The following is a 16,701-nucleotide window of genomic DNA, read 5'->3' as shown; positions in this document are numbered from 1 at the left end:
TGCTCCTTTCTGGGATATTCTGTTGTTACTGATGGAGTCTGCTCCTGCCACTTACTAAAAGATAGGAGTAAATGTCTACTATGAGGAGGCACAGAACCACTCTGTGACCCATCAGTACCTGAACTCAGGGATACAGGCAGACCCTGGAACCACCTGCATTTTCTAGTGTGGCTCTTAAGTCCACATAGCAAGAGAAATGCAAGCTGCAAAGGCACACCCAGCAGCAGCAGCAATCTAAAGTTACCTACCCTGTGTAGTGTCTATATATTACAGTTTATACATAGCATGCACTCCATTCCTGATGTTTTCTGGTTACTGCAGTTAAGCCCATGGGCTCACTGTCAGGCTTACAAGCAGCTTTCTCCTGTTTAATCAGCAGGAATAGCAGACATACCAAGTGTCCTATTCCTAGACAAGCAGTTGTGTTTCTTCACCTGTTACTCAGCTTTTTTTCTCTTCCTACACTTGTATTTTCTCCCTCTCTCCTTCTCACTAGATGCTGTGGTTGATTCTCTGTATCAACCAAAATTTATCGAAGTATGTAACTTGCATGAAATTCTGGTTAGAGAGCAAATATTGTCAGTCAGACAAATCAGTAACACTCCTGGCTTGCATTGGATGCTGCTCCATTAGGAGAAAGCAGACATGAAATGTAGTGCACTTTATATTAATTTGTTCTCATCTGATCATCAGGGTATCTGAGAAGTTACATGTCCATGAGAAATCACAAGAGGGAAGACCAGTTGTTACAGAAAAGGTTAGATGGTCATGTGGGGAGGTCCTAAGGCTTTTATAAGGTAAAATAAATAGATCTTTTCCTTTTCTGACAGTAGCATGAGAACAGGGAGACCAGTAAATTAGCAGCAATTATTAAGTTCTGTTTCAGACTGGCCTTTGATTCCTATACTGTGGCTGGATTAAAAATAGGTTTCCATAATTCTATAACCATTATCTTATAACTAGGTACACTGCAGTGAGAGGAAACTCCTTGCACTCTTCAGGTGAACACCAGTGTCCTGCTAGGGTGGAGAACTCATTTTATCTGCCTCATGCAGTATTATGTGACTGCTCAGTTACATTCAGGGGATTTTTCACTTGCTGTTAAAGTACAAATTACTAGCTTGTCCTGAAACAGGATATTGGACTTCATAAAAAGGGTCTTTCCTGGACTGGAAAATCCTGTGGGCTGGTATAGCAATCAGGAGACTGTATATTATTGTATCAGTGAACTAAAGTAATGAAGGTGTTTTCTTTTAAATAAACATGGAGACCAATTTCCATTGAGGTGGGCAGGAGGGATGGGAAAGGAAGAAAGGAAATTTAATCATGCATGTAATGATTCTGTGCTTGAGGGGCAGGAAAGCTACCTGCACTGCCCTGGGTGAATCTTCACATGCTAAAAAAGCTCCTTAGAATTTTTTTGTTACTCTTTTCTAAAATATGCTTTTCAATATTGTTAGGAAATTCCTTAGTAGTTTTCAGAATGCTGACTGGAGTCATAGCATATGACTCCAGGATATAAGAATTGTTCACAAAGAAAAGAAAAAAAAATACCATTTGGGATACTAGAATAAATATCTAATATGCTGTTTGAAAAACATTAACTTTTCTACAAGAATACCCCTTCCTACAAGGCAGAAGTTGCTTTCAGAGACTATGGGATATTTATGGGCTTGAGATTGAGATGCTTAAGTGCTTGCTAGTTTGCCTAGATACCAGGCATGGTGATTTATTCCCTAGAGGTGTTTGTGTGCCAGTTTGCTAGTCATTAGGGACAGGATATAATTTCAGCAATACCCAGGCTAGCACTGAAGTAAACCTTTGTATCAAATGAGAGTTTTGGGAAGGAGGGTGAAGATGTGCATTCTGTGGGTGTCTTATTTTTGCATGCAGTGCATTGAGTCCAGTCCACCAAGTGACAGAGCTACTACGCAAAATGTTTCTGTATCAGCTTCACACGAGGCATCAACTTTTCAGCTGATCCACAGAAAATAGAAATGTTTTCTGGTAAGCTGGAGAGTGGTGATGCAACAGTTAGTTTCTCTAAACCAGCCAACTAGTGCATCCTTTTCTTCACATAAAAAGTGTTCAAATGTTTGAGGATTAGAGTTTGGGAGATTGAACTCGTGTCTTGTTTCTTCCCCTTTCACTTGCAGTTCTGTAAATGTGTATTTATGATCAAAGTGTACCATCATGAATGAAGAGGCAGAAAATTGAAATCTAAAGACTAAACTTCTTTCATGTGTCCTAAATAACAAGGTAGAAATAGAGAATTGTGTGGTTATGTCAGAAGCCTCAGGCAGTTACTAATTGCTTTGAGCAAAGATTAAATAGAGAGAACCATGGCAACCATCTAACATTTGTGAATGAATCTGTGTTTCCATAAGGTAGTTCCTAGTGTACAGTACTGCATATTCTAAAACAGATGTACTCAAAGTAGGCTGGCACAGAAACTGCAATCCATATTTGGTGAGTGGCAGTTAGAAATGTTCTCTGTTTATACCTTGAGAGCCTTTATTTCATGGAAAATGTAGAGGTGGCCAGATGCTTGGCAGTTTTATGCTTATTTGCTGTATTGGCTGAAATGATGTCTGTTGCTGGAAGTGATGTTTGTGTGTAATTAAACATCATTTTTCGGAGTACAAAAACCTGACCTCATCAGTTATTTATTTGGACGAGACCTGTGTATGTTGTTTCTTTCCAATGAGTGTTAAAACACAGTTTGTGTAGGATCGGCAGAAACAGGTAGTGCTATAGAAACATTTAATGTCAAACCATTGCTGTTCCATCATTTTTTCTCTCTTTTTACATTAAAGCATCAACCATGACAGAAAATATAGAATGTAACTCTTTTCTCAGTTGTTGGATGATCTGTAATTGCCCATGCTGCCAGCCTCAGGAAATGGAACCAGATTATTCTGGGTAAATTTTTTCAGAACTTCCTATTGGAAAGACAGAATCTAGAAGGAATATTTTAAATATTTAAAGTTTAAATAAAAACCTGTTTTCTTTCAATAACCTGGCTCTACTGTCACTCAAAGATAGTCACAGTTAAGTATTCTGGTATGTGTTGAATGGAGTAATTCTTACTGAATTTTTACCCTGCATGGAGTATTTGATGGTGCTGCAAGATCCCCCCCTCCCCCTTCCATTCCTCGAGGAAATTTGATTTCTTTATCATTTGATGTTTTTTCTCTGCCACCTGACTGTCACTTGGAGTTATTCATCACTAACTTTCACTGAAGTGCACTGCTAGTGGCTTGTGATTTCAGGAGTTTTGGATCTACTGGGCTTAATGGAGGACTGGACTGACTGGACTCTTCCCCAATATGAGATTCATTTAGTTATCGTTTGGCAACAAATAGAAAACATGATACAAATTAATGCATTTGAAAGGCAAAGAAATTAATTAAACCTCTGTTGCAAAGCTTGCCAACTTGAGTGGCAGGGGTAGTACTGCCTTACACTGCTGTATTGGTACAAAATTTTAATACCAAAAGTATGATTTCCTCTTGCACTGTAAATACAGTGTTTGTTTCACAAAGAGCAACGTGATTACTTATGGCTGTGATTTAAAAATGACCTAAGAGATGAAAGGTACCCTAACAGTTTTGTTTATACAGATACACAGTTAAGCCAGATGACAGAAACAAAATATTTTATTCCATGGGAAATTTCAGTATTTCAGTGACACAAATTGTTTCAGATGGAGATGGAAGAGGGAGAGGAAATTTTGCTTTAGAATAATAATTTAGAATTGTGTTCAGAAAAATATCAAAATTATATTTTCATAATTACAGTTTTTTAAAAAATTCCAAAGTTTCCAAAATTGAAGCTGTCCAAATACAAACTGTCTAAGTTCTAGTCAATAACAAGTTTGTCTGTTGAACTGCCAGAGGACCTTGAATGCTTTTGGTCTACGACGAGGTAGGTATTTTGGTCTGCTATGCCAGGACCAGGAAGACCTTGGAATTCCATGTGCTTTAAAACAAGTCAGAACAGAAGTATTGCAGCATCCCAGAGGATGCTGCCAAAAAAAGTGACAACTTCCTATTTCTTAATAATAATTAAAAAAACCCGAAACATCAAATCGTCAAATTGGAATGGATTTTTATCAAAGGGGTAAAGAAAAATATATTTCACTTTTTTGCAGGCTCCTTTAATGGGTGCCACATTTATATAGGAGATGGAAGGTCCAACACCACTGATATGACAAAGTGTTTCTGCTTCTTACATCAATTGATTTATTTGTGGAATTCCAAAGGCAGAGGGAAACCACAAAAAGGTCAGAAAACTGCAAGCTAACGTAAACAGCCTGTCAGAGCATGTTTAGCAAATGACAGTCTAAACCACACACACACACACACACACAAAGAGGTATAGAAAGGAGAGGAAAACTTCTTCCCTTGGAAAATACATTTCCTAGTTGGAAAGGCTTTGAAGTTTACAGTCACTTATATTGCTTACTTGATTCCTTGCTCTTTTCCATTAAATTGTTATTGTTTAGTTTGTTAATTCAGTCCATGGACCCACGCTCTTAGGCCGTAGGGGAGAGGAATACATAATTTTTCAGCAGGTATAAGGGAAGGCATTGTGGCCATCATTGGGGGCTGGGACTACATAATCTTTAAGGTCCCTTCCATCCCACACCATTCTATGACCAAAGGTAAAAACATCTTTCATCCAAGAAAGCAGACTAGACTACCACATGGTCATGATTTTTACTTAGTAATATTTGAATAATTTATTGAACATGTAGCATAATCTTATAGATGCTAAAGCAACCAAACCACTTTGCTTTGTTGCATTTCACAGCAAATTCAGACCGGTCCAGATGTGCAATGCAAGGAATTTCAGTTGCACAGAAGATTCTTTCATCAGGCTCTTGCAGCACATCCAGCCTAGATAACTTGACAGGAATAAAGTTTACTGCTAAAGATGTCATATAGCCCGAAAACATGGGAAGGACTTTTTTCTGGTGATGTAGAAAGAATTTCTAAAGACTCTCCTTGCTGATATGAAATCTCTATATTGTGCTGGTAGCTCCCCCCACATCTCTGTTCAGCAGTGAGAAGCCAATACTTATGTGTTAGCTTTTGAAATCAGAAATTTTTAACCATGCCACCGGGTTCTTTGTTAAACATAAGAGGAATGAAATACTCTATAGGTCCTGAGGGAGATAACGGGGAAGGGGAGTAACCACTTAGGGGTTTAAAAAAAAACCCACTTAGTGCCATATGTATGTACTGTGTTACCATGAGAAAGTTATTTTCAGTTGGCTTATATAATAGGTAAATCCCTTAAGTAATAATACTGGTAATTGTGTAGTATTAGCATGGTTATGATTAGATTGTTTCCAGATTGATCCCTTTTGGATTTCTGATTATCAGAATGGTACTAGGGTGTGGGAAGGGTGATTGAGAAACCTCTCAGTCAAGGCAACACTGATAACACACAGATAACATCAGAAATTATTTTGATTACAAATGACAGCTTGTTTACAAATCACTTACAAAGATCAAGGCAGAAATAATTGAATAGAGAAGAAATATCCTGACCGAATGATTTGGTTCTGTAATCTATATAAGAAAGAAGAATTTTATTTGGGTTTTTCAGAATACTTTCTCCTTGTTTTACCTCTCCACTAATGGAATTAAGTAGTGTTTATTTTAAGGGTCTAGGATTTAAACTGTGGAATTTGAGTTTCACTTCACAGATACCAGGAGACCAAAGGGTGCAACACAAAGTACTCTGTAAATTATGCAGAAGCACTAACACCTGTTCTATGCCCAATCCCTCAGACATCTTAAATCGAAGTCGGTAAACATAATGATTAATTTATTCACTCTGTACAAATCAGAAAACTTGTTAATTATTTCACTGAATCACAGAATCATCACAGTTGGAAAAGACCTCTAAGATCAACACATCCTGTTGCCAACATCCTTCCTGTATCATCCACCAGAGCATGTCCTGCACAGCTTATAAATACTTCCAGGGATGGTGGCTCCACCACCTCCCTGGGCATCCCATTCCAATGCCAAACTACACTCTCAGTAAAGAAATTCTACCTCAGATCTCAACCTCCCCCGGTGCAACTTCAGGCCATTTCCTCCTGTCCTGTTATTATTGACTTGGGAGGAGAGGCCAGCACCCATCACCTGACAGCCTCCTTTCAGATGGCTGTAGAGAGTGATAAGGTCTCCTCTCAGCTTCCTCTTCTCCAAACTAAAGATTTCCAATTCCCTCAGCCTCTTCCTCATCGGGATTACCTCCCCCACCACTCCTTCCTATTTATGAGAAGGAGATCTAGCAAGGCACCTCCTCTGGCAGGAGGCTCCCTTACCAGCTGTGTCAGGAAGTTATCTTCATGCACTCAAGGAATCTCTTAAATGTCTCCTCTCTGCTACTTTATACTTTCAGCAGATGCCTGATGGGTTGAAGTCCCCCAGCAGAGCAAGGGCTACCAACTGTGACACCTCTGCCAGCTCCATCTGCCTCCTCATTCTGTCTGTAACAGGCACCCCACAGCATAGCCTCCTTATTTGTCTTCCCCTTCATCCTTACCCATTTTATATTCTTAACTAAAAAAATTTAAAGGGTTAACTTTAGAAACTTCCTAAGCTGCGCTTGCAAAATAAGATAAAATTTAGTGCTCAAAGTCAAATCGATACTGAGCCCTGTTTTTGTACAATTAATGTATATTTTGCCTTTGTAGTAAGTTGTATACCTGATCATAAAGTAATAACACTGGTGGATGAGTTGAAGGAATTAGTTAATGTTTTTGGGGAAAAAAAGATAGTGATAAAGTAATTAGTACCATACGTTCAACAAAGATTTAAAACCGTGCTGCATGGCAGTAATTGATTTTTAACACAGTTAATGAGCATATTCATTGCATTTTTAATTAAGTGGAAAAAAATACTGTTTCTTTAAATGGAGATAATAAATGTGCAAGTCAGTCTTGCACAAACATGCAACACAAGAATTTATTGCCTGCTGCCTAACTAGGGAACTGGGAATCATTATAAAGATTAGTTTTACTGAAAAAAAAATCTAGAAAAAACTTTAGTAGAAAATGTTTATGAGGTAATAATTTTCACATTAAATATTGCTTGACATATTTGGTGACGTGTGTGTGCACATGTTTTTTAAAATAGCATTTGCTACTATCAGAGGCAGGACTCTTTGTACCCTTGTGAAGGATTCAGTGCTATTTATCAATTTAGATTTATATGAGACATATTTAGAATACGACTGCACATGCAAGAGAGCATAAAAGTACCAGAAACCTTGAACCTTCCTCAGAGGTGTGTTGTGCTTGTGCAGAGTATACAAGTTGTGGTTTAAAAGCCAAATGATGATTTGGGAAACTGTGAACTTCCAGGTGCTTGCTGTGCTTTTCCCAGTGCATTTTCCCCTTCCCAAAGCCCTGGGCTGTGCTGCCACTGAGGCTCAGAGGGTTTCGAGCTGCAGCAGGAGAAACCCAGCTGAAATTCTTGGTGTTTATTCTGTCAGGGGGCAGCTGGGGAACCGATGTGAAGAGGGTTAAAGCACTGAAACCAGATGTACCTTCTAGAGCAGCAGCTTTCAATGTTTTTATGACTTGTGAAGTCCTTAAATGTTTTCCAGTAGAAGTGAGGACCTTAGTGTGGCACATTAAAGCTCACTGATGGGAATTGTCCAGCCTTTCTCTGTGGACCCATTGGAAGTTGTTCACAGATCCCCTGGGGATACTCAGACCACATCTTAAAAACCAATGAAACTAAATCAAGCTTAATATGTTTTGTTCTCTCCAAGCTCCATATCTCTCTTGTCAATATTGTCAAAATATCAGACCCTTTCTGACATGCAGTACATCTCGTTCTTTGCTCAACTCATGTTTCATTGGGATATTCATAAAACTCAAAATGTGCTTCCAGGTTTCCCTAAGTCATCTTAAACTACAGGAGCTTATTCACCACTGGTGTGACAAGAGGGTTTTTTTCCATACCAAAAAGCTCCTGAACTTTCACTGATGACATGTAGTATGCTGTGCCACACTCGGGCAATTTCAGTCTTTTTTCTCTGACTTTATTCTGCCCTATCCACATGTTGTAATTGCTTTCCATAAAGGGAACAAACAAAACCATACTCATGGGCCTTTTCAGAATGCAAACTTGACTTTTATTTTTTTAACCTCTCTGCATGATTTTATTATGTATTTAAGCCAGTAGCAACTTGGAAGTGAAGTTTTAAGTAGTTGGTTTTGGTAGCATACTTTTAGCACTTAAAAACAAAAAAAGCCCAAAAAACCAAGCCAAAACAAAACAAACCAAAACCAAAGAGAGAGAGAGAGAAATTGCAAACTTCAGTTTCTTGCTTTATTGATTAAAGCAGAAAGTTTATAGAAATTTTACCAGCAAATAAATATTTTATCTTCTTTTCAGATATGACTTTGTAGAAGTTGAAGAGCCTAGTGATGGTACTGTTTTAGGGCGCTGGTGTGGTTCCAGTAGTGTGCCAAGCAGACAAATCTCCAAAGGAAACCAGATCAGAATAAGATTTGTGTCTGATGAATATTTTCCTTCTGAACCTGGATTCTGCATCCATTATACACTTCTTATGCCAGTAAGTAACATGTTTCAGATTGCAACATTTTAGAAAAGCACAATCTTTGAAGTGGTAGCTTAAGAGTATCTTTTAATAGCTTAGGACTAATTACTGCTTATTTTGTAGTAATAATAGTAATAGTAGTAGTAATAATAATAATAAATTTGTCTTCTGGAATTGTACGTTTTGTTTCTGTTTTTTAACAGCGTGCTTGTGGTGATTCTTGGATGGCTTTGGACTGGGAAGTTGTGGGCTCGGTTGTTTGTGTGGAAACTTCAATAAAATATTTGCATTCCTTATATAGTACTGTGAAAGAAAATATTTTTGTAGCTTTGAGAAGAAAAATCAGCGTTAAGAATCAGCTGTGTGACAGTTGAAGAGCTTTAGGAAGTTACAGAGAAAATGAAATTACTACTTTTGTTAGTTGGATGTTTTTATTAGTCACTATCAGACATATACAGTGAAATTATTATACCTAGTTCAGATGTTTCTGGATTTCTTATTTCCATGACAAAGCAGACATACACACAGAATAGTTTGGGTTGGAAAGGACCTCAAAGATCACCAAGTTGCAACCCCACTGCCATGGGCAGGGACACCTCCCACTACCCCAGGTTGCTCCAAGCCCCAAGCCCTGGCCATGAACACTGCCAGGGATGGGGCAGCCACAGCTTCTCTGGGCAACCTCTGCCAGGGTCTCACCACCTTCATAACAAAGAATTTCTTCCTTATGTCTAACCTGAGTCTCCTCACTTATAGGTTGAAAGCATTCCCTTCATCCTATCCCTCCATACAATGCAGAATGCCCATTTGCCATTGCATTTTTCCTGGAAACTATACTTTAGACTTATCTTGAAGGTTGCTTAACACTTGTAAATCAATTAAACAATAGCCATTGTTCAAAATGTGACTAATTTCACTAACAATAGATTTATGTTACTTTTTTTCATCAAGTGAAAGATGTGTGGTAGCAAAACAGTGTTTATAGATATTTAAGGATGAGATATTCTGAAACATCAGAATGGAGCAGAACAGGAGTTGACTTGTTTTTGAATAGGCATTCCATAGTTAAACAAACTAAGAAGTATTTTTGTTAAAATCCTCATAATTCACTTTGTGACTCCCCTAAGTAGTCTTGTCATTTGTGGTGTTTGGTTGGTGGAAAATATCTGCAAGCTCAATAAAAAATTGATCCAAAAAAATCCATTTTGTAGCCCCACTGACATGTGCTTTACTGAAAATACATTTAACTTGCTTTTGCCATTTTTTCCCATTTTCAAAACTTACTTAGAAGAAGCAAGGAACAATTCTGACTATCTTTTAAACAATACATAATCTTCTGTGTAGTATATTTAGCATAAAGGTAATGATGTTAGTGAAGTGCATGTGTACATATGTATTTATATATATATATATGTTATTTTCTGTTGTTTTCCTATAACTATTTGTATGTATATATATATAACTGTAACTATGATCTAGTCCTGGAGTGGCTGAAGATTTGATCTGGTTATTTGACTCTTTTTTAAATTAGACCTTTTCATTACTAGAATAGTATGACCTCATAATGATAAATTTTGCCATTAAATAAAATGTCAGTCTCCAAACCAGCCTGAAATATGGCCAAGTTTAAACTTTTGTACACCCAAGGGCAAAATGTAGTAAGTATGTTTAATTTTAGAAAAAGGTAAAAGAGAATCCCTAAACAGAGGTATTTGTGAGCTGATGACAAATTTCATTGTCACAGCTCAGTCATATTACATCCTATCTTCTCCATGTCTATCTGACTTACATATGAACCACTTTCTATGGAATGCATTAATCAACAGCACCTAAAACTTGCAGAGTATATCTTTATGTCATGCTGTATGAGTAGAATGAGTTTATTTGATGGGGAAAACTGGTTGTAACAATTCAATTATCAACAGTTGCAAAACAATTGTATAATCTTCAAAATATTTACATCACTTTTTCAATAGAAAAAACCAGAGATGATATGGCAGGATGCTTTTTTAATTCCCTGTTTTTCCACTAACAAAGCTCATGTAGCATAAGGAGTACCCACACAAACTGGTTTAGGATAGTAACTGGCAAGAGCAGCCCCCTTCATGTCACAGGAATTCAGAGCTTTCTAGCCCCAAAGTATGCAGTACAACTACTGCTTATCAATTTGTGAGGATTAATTTCCAAATCTCTCTTTAAAAGGACTGTGATCTTTTTCATCAAAAATTGTCTCAATAAGCCATGAAAAATACAATATCCCATTTCAGACTGTAGATTGTAAATGAAATCTTTATTGCTGATTTCAGGATTAGACCTGCGTCCTGCACCTAAAGCAATTGAAAAGTGTTGCCAAAAAACCAAAGCAAAACAAAACAAAAAAGCAGTTTTCTATAAAACTACAGTGCTATCTCATCCAACATTCCAAGAGAAATTAAAATTTACATCTCCCCGCACACACATACCTCTCCACAAAAAACTATAGGAATGGACTTTGATTCATTTTAATGAACTGGTCCTAAACAGTTAAATTATTTTTTCCCCTCATTTTTTTTACAAGAGGGGCAGATGCCTGGTAGACTAGTAATGAGAGATTGTTTGGGGAGAAATGAAGCAAAACTGAAATAAAACAGTGCAAGCTTGTTTCTGTATTTGGAGGCCACACACAGAGTGGGGCACCGTACACATTTTCAGGTCTTTTAAAGAGCAAGAGAAATGGCTTTGTTTAAATCTGCTGTAATTTATTGTATATATATGTATTTTATTTTGTATATTATATTTCAAACCAACTTTTCAGATGATGAATAAGTAGGGGGAGAATGGCTATCAATATTATTACTTTTGAAGACTTAGTCATTCAAAAGGACTTGCAACTCATTCCAATGTCATTAGATGCAACATAATTTTCTAGAAAAGTTTACCATGGGATTTTAAGGCATCTCATAAAAGCAGAGCATGTACTGAAGACCAGCAGAATGGTCCCAGAGAAAAACTTGGATTCTAGCCTAAGTACAGTTTAATTATTTGCATTTCTTCCATTTTTAATTGTGCACACTGTGTTACATCTAGAACTTCCCATAGTTCTGATCTAACACCACTTTTCATTCACTGTGCTATAGTTGCAAGTTAATTTTGTCTGGAATACTGTTAAGTGAAAGGAAGCATTAAAAAAGCTTGCTATAGCTGAGAAAACGTAGTTTGTGTTATTCTAAAATTATTGTGCTGCTTTCAGCACAGCTGTTATTCACAGCCACTCTTTTCTTGCTCTGCCCTGTCACTTAGTTTGTGCTTACTGGTGAGCTGCTTTATTCACTAAGTGCTGCTTAGCAGTTGTTCTGAGTCTTGCCTGTGCAGCTATGCTTTTATTAAAAGTCATATTTTTGGCACCACTATACCACCTAAACCCTCCTAGAACTTTATTGCAAAAACAATTTTTTCCCCCCTCCTTCTCACTTGCCCCCAGTAACAGCTCTAATCTGTGGAGCAGCTCCACGCAACTGAGAAAAACCTTATAAACTCTTGCAATATATGTTTGGGCTTCAGTCTTCCTAGTGACTTGTTTCGTTTAAATTATGTCAGTTACAAGTTTGGCAGAGAAAACTTGATGTAATAAACTCCATTGTTACTTGGGGGAGTGGGTGAATGGGATACTTGATGCCTGAGGTGCCATTAAGGAATGCGTGACTGATTGCCAAAGTAGTTATTAATTATTCAGGGCACTCAGAACAAAGCAGCTCCAGTTAAAGTTGAAGCTGGGGGTGACTGTATTCCCCTTCTTTTTTGGCATATGTTAGCATGTCATTTGTCATCAAAGATCATGCCAAAGATCTTTGCGAAGAACAGACTTAACCCTATTCTATGCAAGTGAAGTCAAAGAGGAAAGTCCAAGAAGCTGCTTAAAGACCGACCTTGTTTAAAAGTGACTTGGCAGGTGTTCTGTGATTTCAGTCCAGTACCTCTATGGCTACCTGTATTTCAGTCCCAGAGATGTGATTTTTTTTTTTTTTTTTTTTCTTTTTTTTTTTTAATGCAGAGATGCTGTTGCTAGTGCTCTTGCTATTAACAGGAATGCAGATTAAATTTAACATTGTGCAGATAAATCTGTTTAGGGCTATCTAATAATTCTTCCTTTAATTCATCTAAATTGCCTAAACTTTGTTCTCGTAGGGTTCAGCAGTAGTAGTGTTAGTAGAAACTTTTTAATTGTGCATGTTTAATAATAAAGGCAAATAAAATTTAAACATTAAACATCATTAGTGTATACTAATAAAACAGAGAAAAAAGCTCTTACCTAGCATTCCTTCTCAAAGTCCTCAGATTTCACAGATATCAAGTGTGTATATTGCTTGTCAGGAGAGCTCAGAAGAGGCCTGCATTAACAGAAAATTCATCCAGAAACGTCAGAAAGGACACTGCTGATCTCCTGTGCAAAGTTTTTCCTACACTTGTTAAGAAGTAATCAAAAGATTTTGGAAATAACACGGTTTCTGGGTTAAGTGCTATGGAGCAGCAGGAGAGTGTATGAGTATTATTTAGTACTTCTCAATGATACGTGAAGTGAAAAAGGATTGTGAAAATCCTTTATATCACAGAGTCGTAGAATAATATGAGGGGAAGGACTCCTAAAAAAACTCAACCAACTCCAAAAAAACCCAAACTCTGTGTTCAGAGTTTGCACTGATGAGGTGTAGTGAAACCTGAACTCAGATAAATCAACTCCTAAAAATGCTCTGGCATGCAAATTCAATTGTTCCATTCTTTGTGGATGGTAAAAATACATTGTAAATCAGAAAGGATTTTGGATTAATTCTGTCCTTGGAGATTTCATATTGTGTTAAATTTGTGCTTGACTTCTAGATAGGAATTCCTTTTGAACTTCTTAATTGGTACATTAAAGATCACCTAAAAATACCTAGATAGGAGTTACATTCTTCAGGTTCATAAAAAAACTACAGAAAGTACAAAACAGAGGATGGCTGTAATCCATAGGGCTACAAAGGAGGGGAGGGGACATCACTTGAAATCAAAAAGAACCTCTGAAGGATATTTTGTAATCAAATCACAATATCTTGTTTTCTTGTCACCATATCTTGTTCTGTCACATGGACATTCATAAAAAATAAGGAACAATTATTTCAAAGTTAGATGCAATTATATTAGCACACCTCAAACATCATGACATCATGTTTTGTTGGGTTTTTTGGGTTTGGTGGTTTGTTTTGTTTGTTTTTTTTTTTTTGGTTGGTTGGCTTTTTGTTTGGTTTTTTGAAGTCCATGGAAGTGGGTCCTTGACATGAGCAACCTGAGGATTTTCTGATACTCTAAAAGAGACACATTTCAAACCAAATTGATTGTTATTTAGTTCTTAAATGGAATGCATGTGATTATATAACAGCAAGTTTTTTACTCTGAAGGACTGGAGTTCCTTTTCCTGTATCCAAAATTCAGATGTACTTTTTCATTTAGTCTATGTGCTAGATACTATTTATTTTTGGGGTTTTTTGTGATGTCAGCTTTACAGTGACTTAGGCTGAAAAGACTCAGAAATAGTTTCATTTACTGTTTGTAGGACAAAGTAATTCTGTTTTTTTGGACAAACATTTTCTATCCCACCCAGTGTCACTGTGGCAAAACATGTAAAGAAATCATCTGATTTTCTTATTTCTAAATATGTAAAAATTATTTCAAAATTAGATGCAATTATATTAGCACACCTCAAATGTCATGCTTTGTTTTTTTGTTATTTTGTTTGCTTGGTTTGGGTTTTTTTGGTTGGTTGGTTGGTTTTTCGTTTGGGTTTTTTTTCAGGTTTATTTTTCCTGTTCACAACTTCAGTAGAAATTCTTCCTGAAAAATTCAATTGTTTTCAACAAGTAACATAATTATTCTGCTTATGGAGCATTCACAAAAGTCTTAAAATTCTCATTTTGAAAGATAATATTGAGGGAAAGCCAAAACAAGTGAGAGAGAAGAGCTTGTGAAAAATGTTTTCCTTTTAGTCGTGAGTAGCATTATGTGAAATTTAGATCACTCTGGCAACCAGTTTCAAGCAGAAATGTTGGCTGTGAGCAGAAGTCAAGGTACTGCAACTGTCAAGAAAAAGCAGGAAGCCCTTTATGCTCCTTTCAAAAAATTATATCTTTGATCATGTATTAACTCTCTTCTCCCACATGAAAACAGACAGACAGGAGGACTATTGAGTGTAAAAATGTTGAACCTCTTTACATGGCTTAGAAAGTGTAAAACATAGGAAAGTATTTCAAATGCATCTGTTTTCTTTAGTTTCTGTAAGTTACTAAGAACTTTTGTTATGTTTCCATTTAGAAATAAATACTTATTTTCAGGGACTCTTCTTGTATTAATTGGAAAGTTTATTGGTGAGACCCATAGCTTTTTTGTCAGGAGTTTATATATATGTATGCATATTTAATTTGAAAATTAGTATCACTTTTTCGTGGTTCATAATTTACTTTATTCTGCAGAACATCTCGGTTATATAAGTTTTAATGTGTTGTGCTTTGTTGTTTTCAAAAAGCCTGCAAGAGAAGTTAAAGATAGAAAGAAGAGTGGTTTTGTCTTGTCTTGAACAATTTCAAAATCTACTGGAATGTCATGGCCTGGGAGTGGTCTGGCTGGTGTATGTGGGATCTTAAGTAATGTTATGTCTCTTTGGGAACAATATGAAAGAACTTTATTTTGCCAACTGGTGGGAAAATAGAATAAAAATAATTGTGTACAAATCCGGGAAAGACAGTGATGGGGAAAATCCAGTCTGCATTAGTGACAGAAGGGAGGGGAATACATGAGGAAGGTGTCCTGGGGTGAATTACCAGCCTTGTGGAATACTACAGCACCTACATTTGGTGTTATTTTTGTCATTCAATTTGACTTCATAGTCATTGCCATTTACACCTGCTGATAAGCAGGGAACACATCACTAGTGAAAATAACTCAACGAAGTGCCATTATATTTTCATTTGATAGTCAATTGAGTGTGTTCTGGGAGTCCTCATTATGAAAGTCTATCCTTATAGTAAATACAGTTAACTATCAAAACTTAGACATAAAAACAAGTACCTTTATTACACATTTTGGCATCAGAAGTCAAAGGACATTTCAGATTGAGTTTTATACTTCGTGAAATGGCAACTACTGTTACACAATCTGATAAACCTCTTTTTGAGAAATATATGAGTGTTTTAGTTGGTTCTTTTTCCCCATTAAGTTCACTCAAGAAGGACTGAATTAGGTCAAATCAGTACCATTATACAGAAGAAACTGACAAAAGTATAACACTGCTATTCTGTAGCAACTATAAATATTATTCTAAAACATAATTTTCTCTACTTATAGCAATTTACCTATAGCTGACCTCCAAAGAGATTCTCTCTCCCTTCACAGAATCTGAGTTGTAAAGCAGTTCTTTATAAATGTGAGAGGATCAAGCAGGTTAGTCTTTATCAATCACTAGTAATATATTAAAGCATTTACTACCTTATGTACATTAGCAATATTTATTATTTGACAGAGTTAGCAGTAATGTCAACTTTCTAAGCCTTTCCAGTTACCTTCCTGGTTTCCCAAATGTCAGGCTGCCTTTAATCAAACCCAAAGTTGTCTAACCCAGAAGTCTGCAGTCAGTGGTTGTCATAAATGGAGAGCAGAAAGCACTAGAGAGGAGGTCAAGCAAATGTGGTTTTTCACCCATCTTGTGCTGCCCCGCTTCCTAGCTATTTTCTGCAGAGGAGGAGGGTTCTCTGAGCCTGTCTATTTAGTCATCTGGAACAGACAGAACTTGCAGGTAATTGTCCAAGAACTCTGTGGACCCATTTAAACTTCATGCCTTTGCAACATCTTTTGCTCAAATAAGATTGTACAAGCGCCTTCTAGTAGTAAAGAAGCTTCAGACAACTCCTCTGCTTCAGAGGAGTTTGTATGTATATAAAAATGTGTCACTCTTGAACTGTAAGCTTGCTGATCCCATGTATTAGGAGCCGTTGGATGCTACCTCAACATAAATATTCCACAACGATGTCTGAATGTTCCTTTAGTCTTTTAAAACTGTTTTTCAGTCATGGTTCACATTTATTCATTTGATCTCATTGATCT

General features: G+C 36.8%; 1 protein-coding gene across 1 annotated transcript in view; it reads left to right on the top strand.

Annotated features, from left to right (window-relative positions):
* PDGFC (platelet derived growth factor C) overlaps positions 1-16,701 on the top strand; it is a 129,563-nt gene that overhangs the window by 85,145 nt on the left and 27,717 nt on the right. The window contains exon 3 of the mRNA XM_071743033.1: positions 8,430-8,610. Coding sequence (XP_071599134.1) covers positions 8,430-8,610 — 181 coding nt within the window. The remainder of the gene's footprint in view (positions 1-8,429; positions 8,611-16,701) is intronic.

The sequence above is a fragment of the Heliangelus exortis genome, chromosome 4 (assembly GCF_036169615.1).
Source record: "Heliangelus exortis chromosome 4, bHelExo1.hap1, whole genome shotgun sequence".
Taxonomy (NCBI): Eukaryota; Metazoa; Chordata; class Aves; order Apodiformes; family Trochilidae; genus Heliangelus; species Heliangelus exortis.
This window is presented reverse-complemented; position numbering and strand designations above follow the sequence as displayed.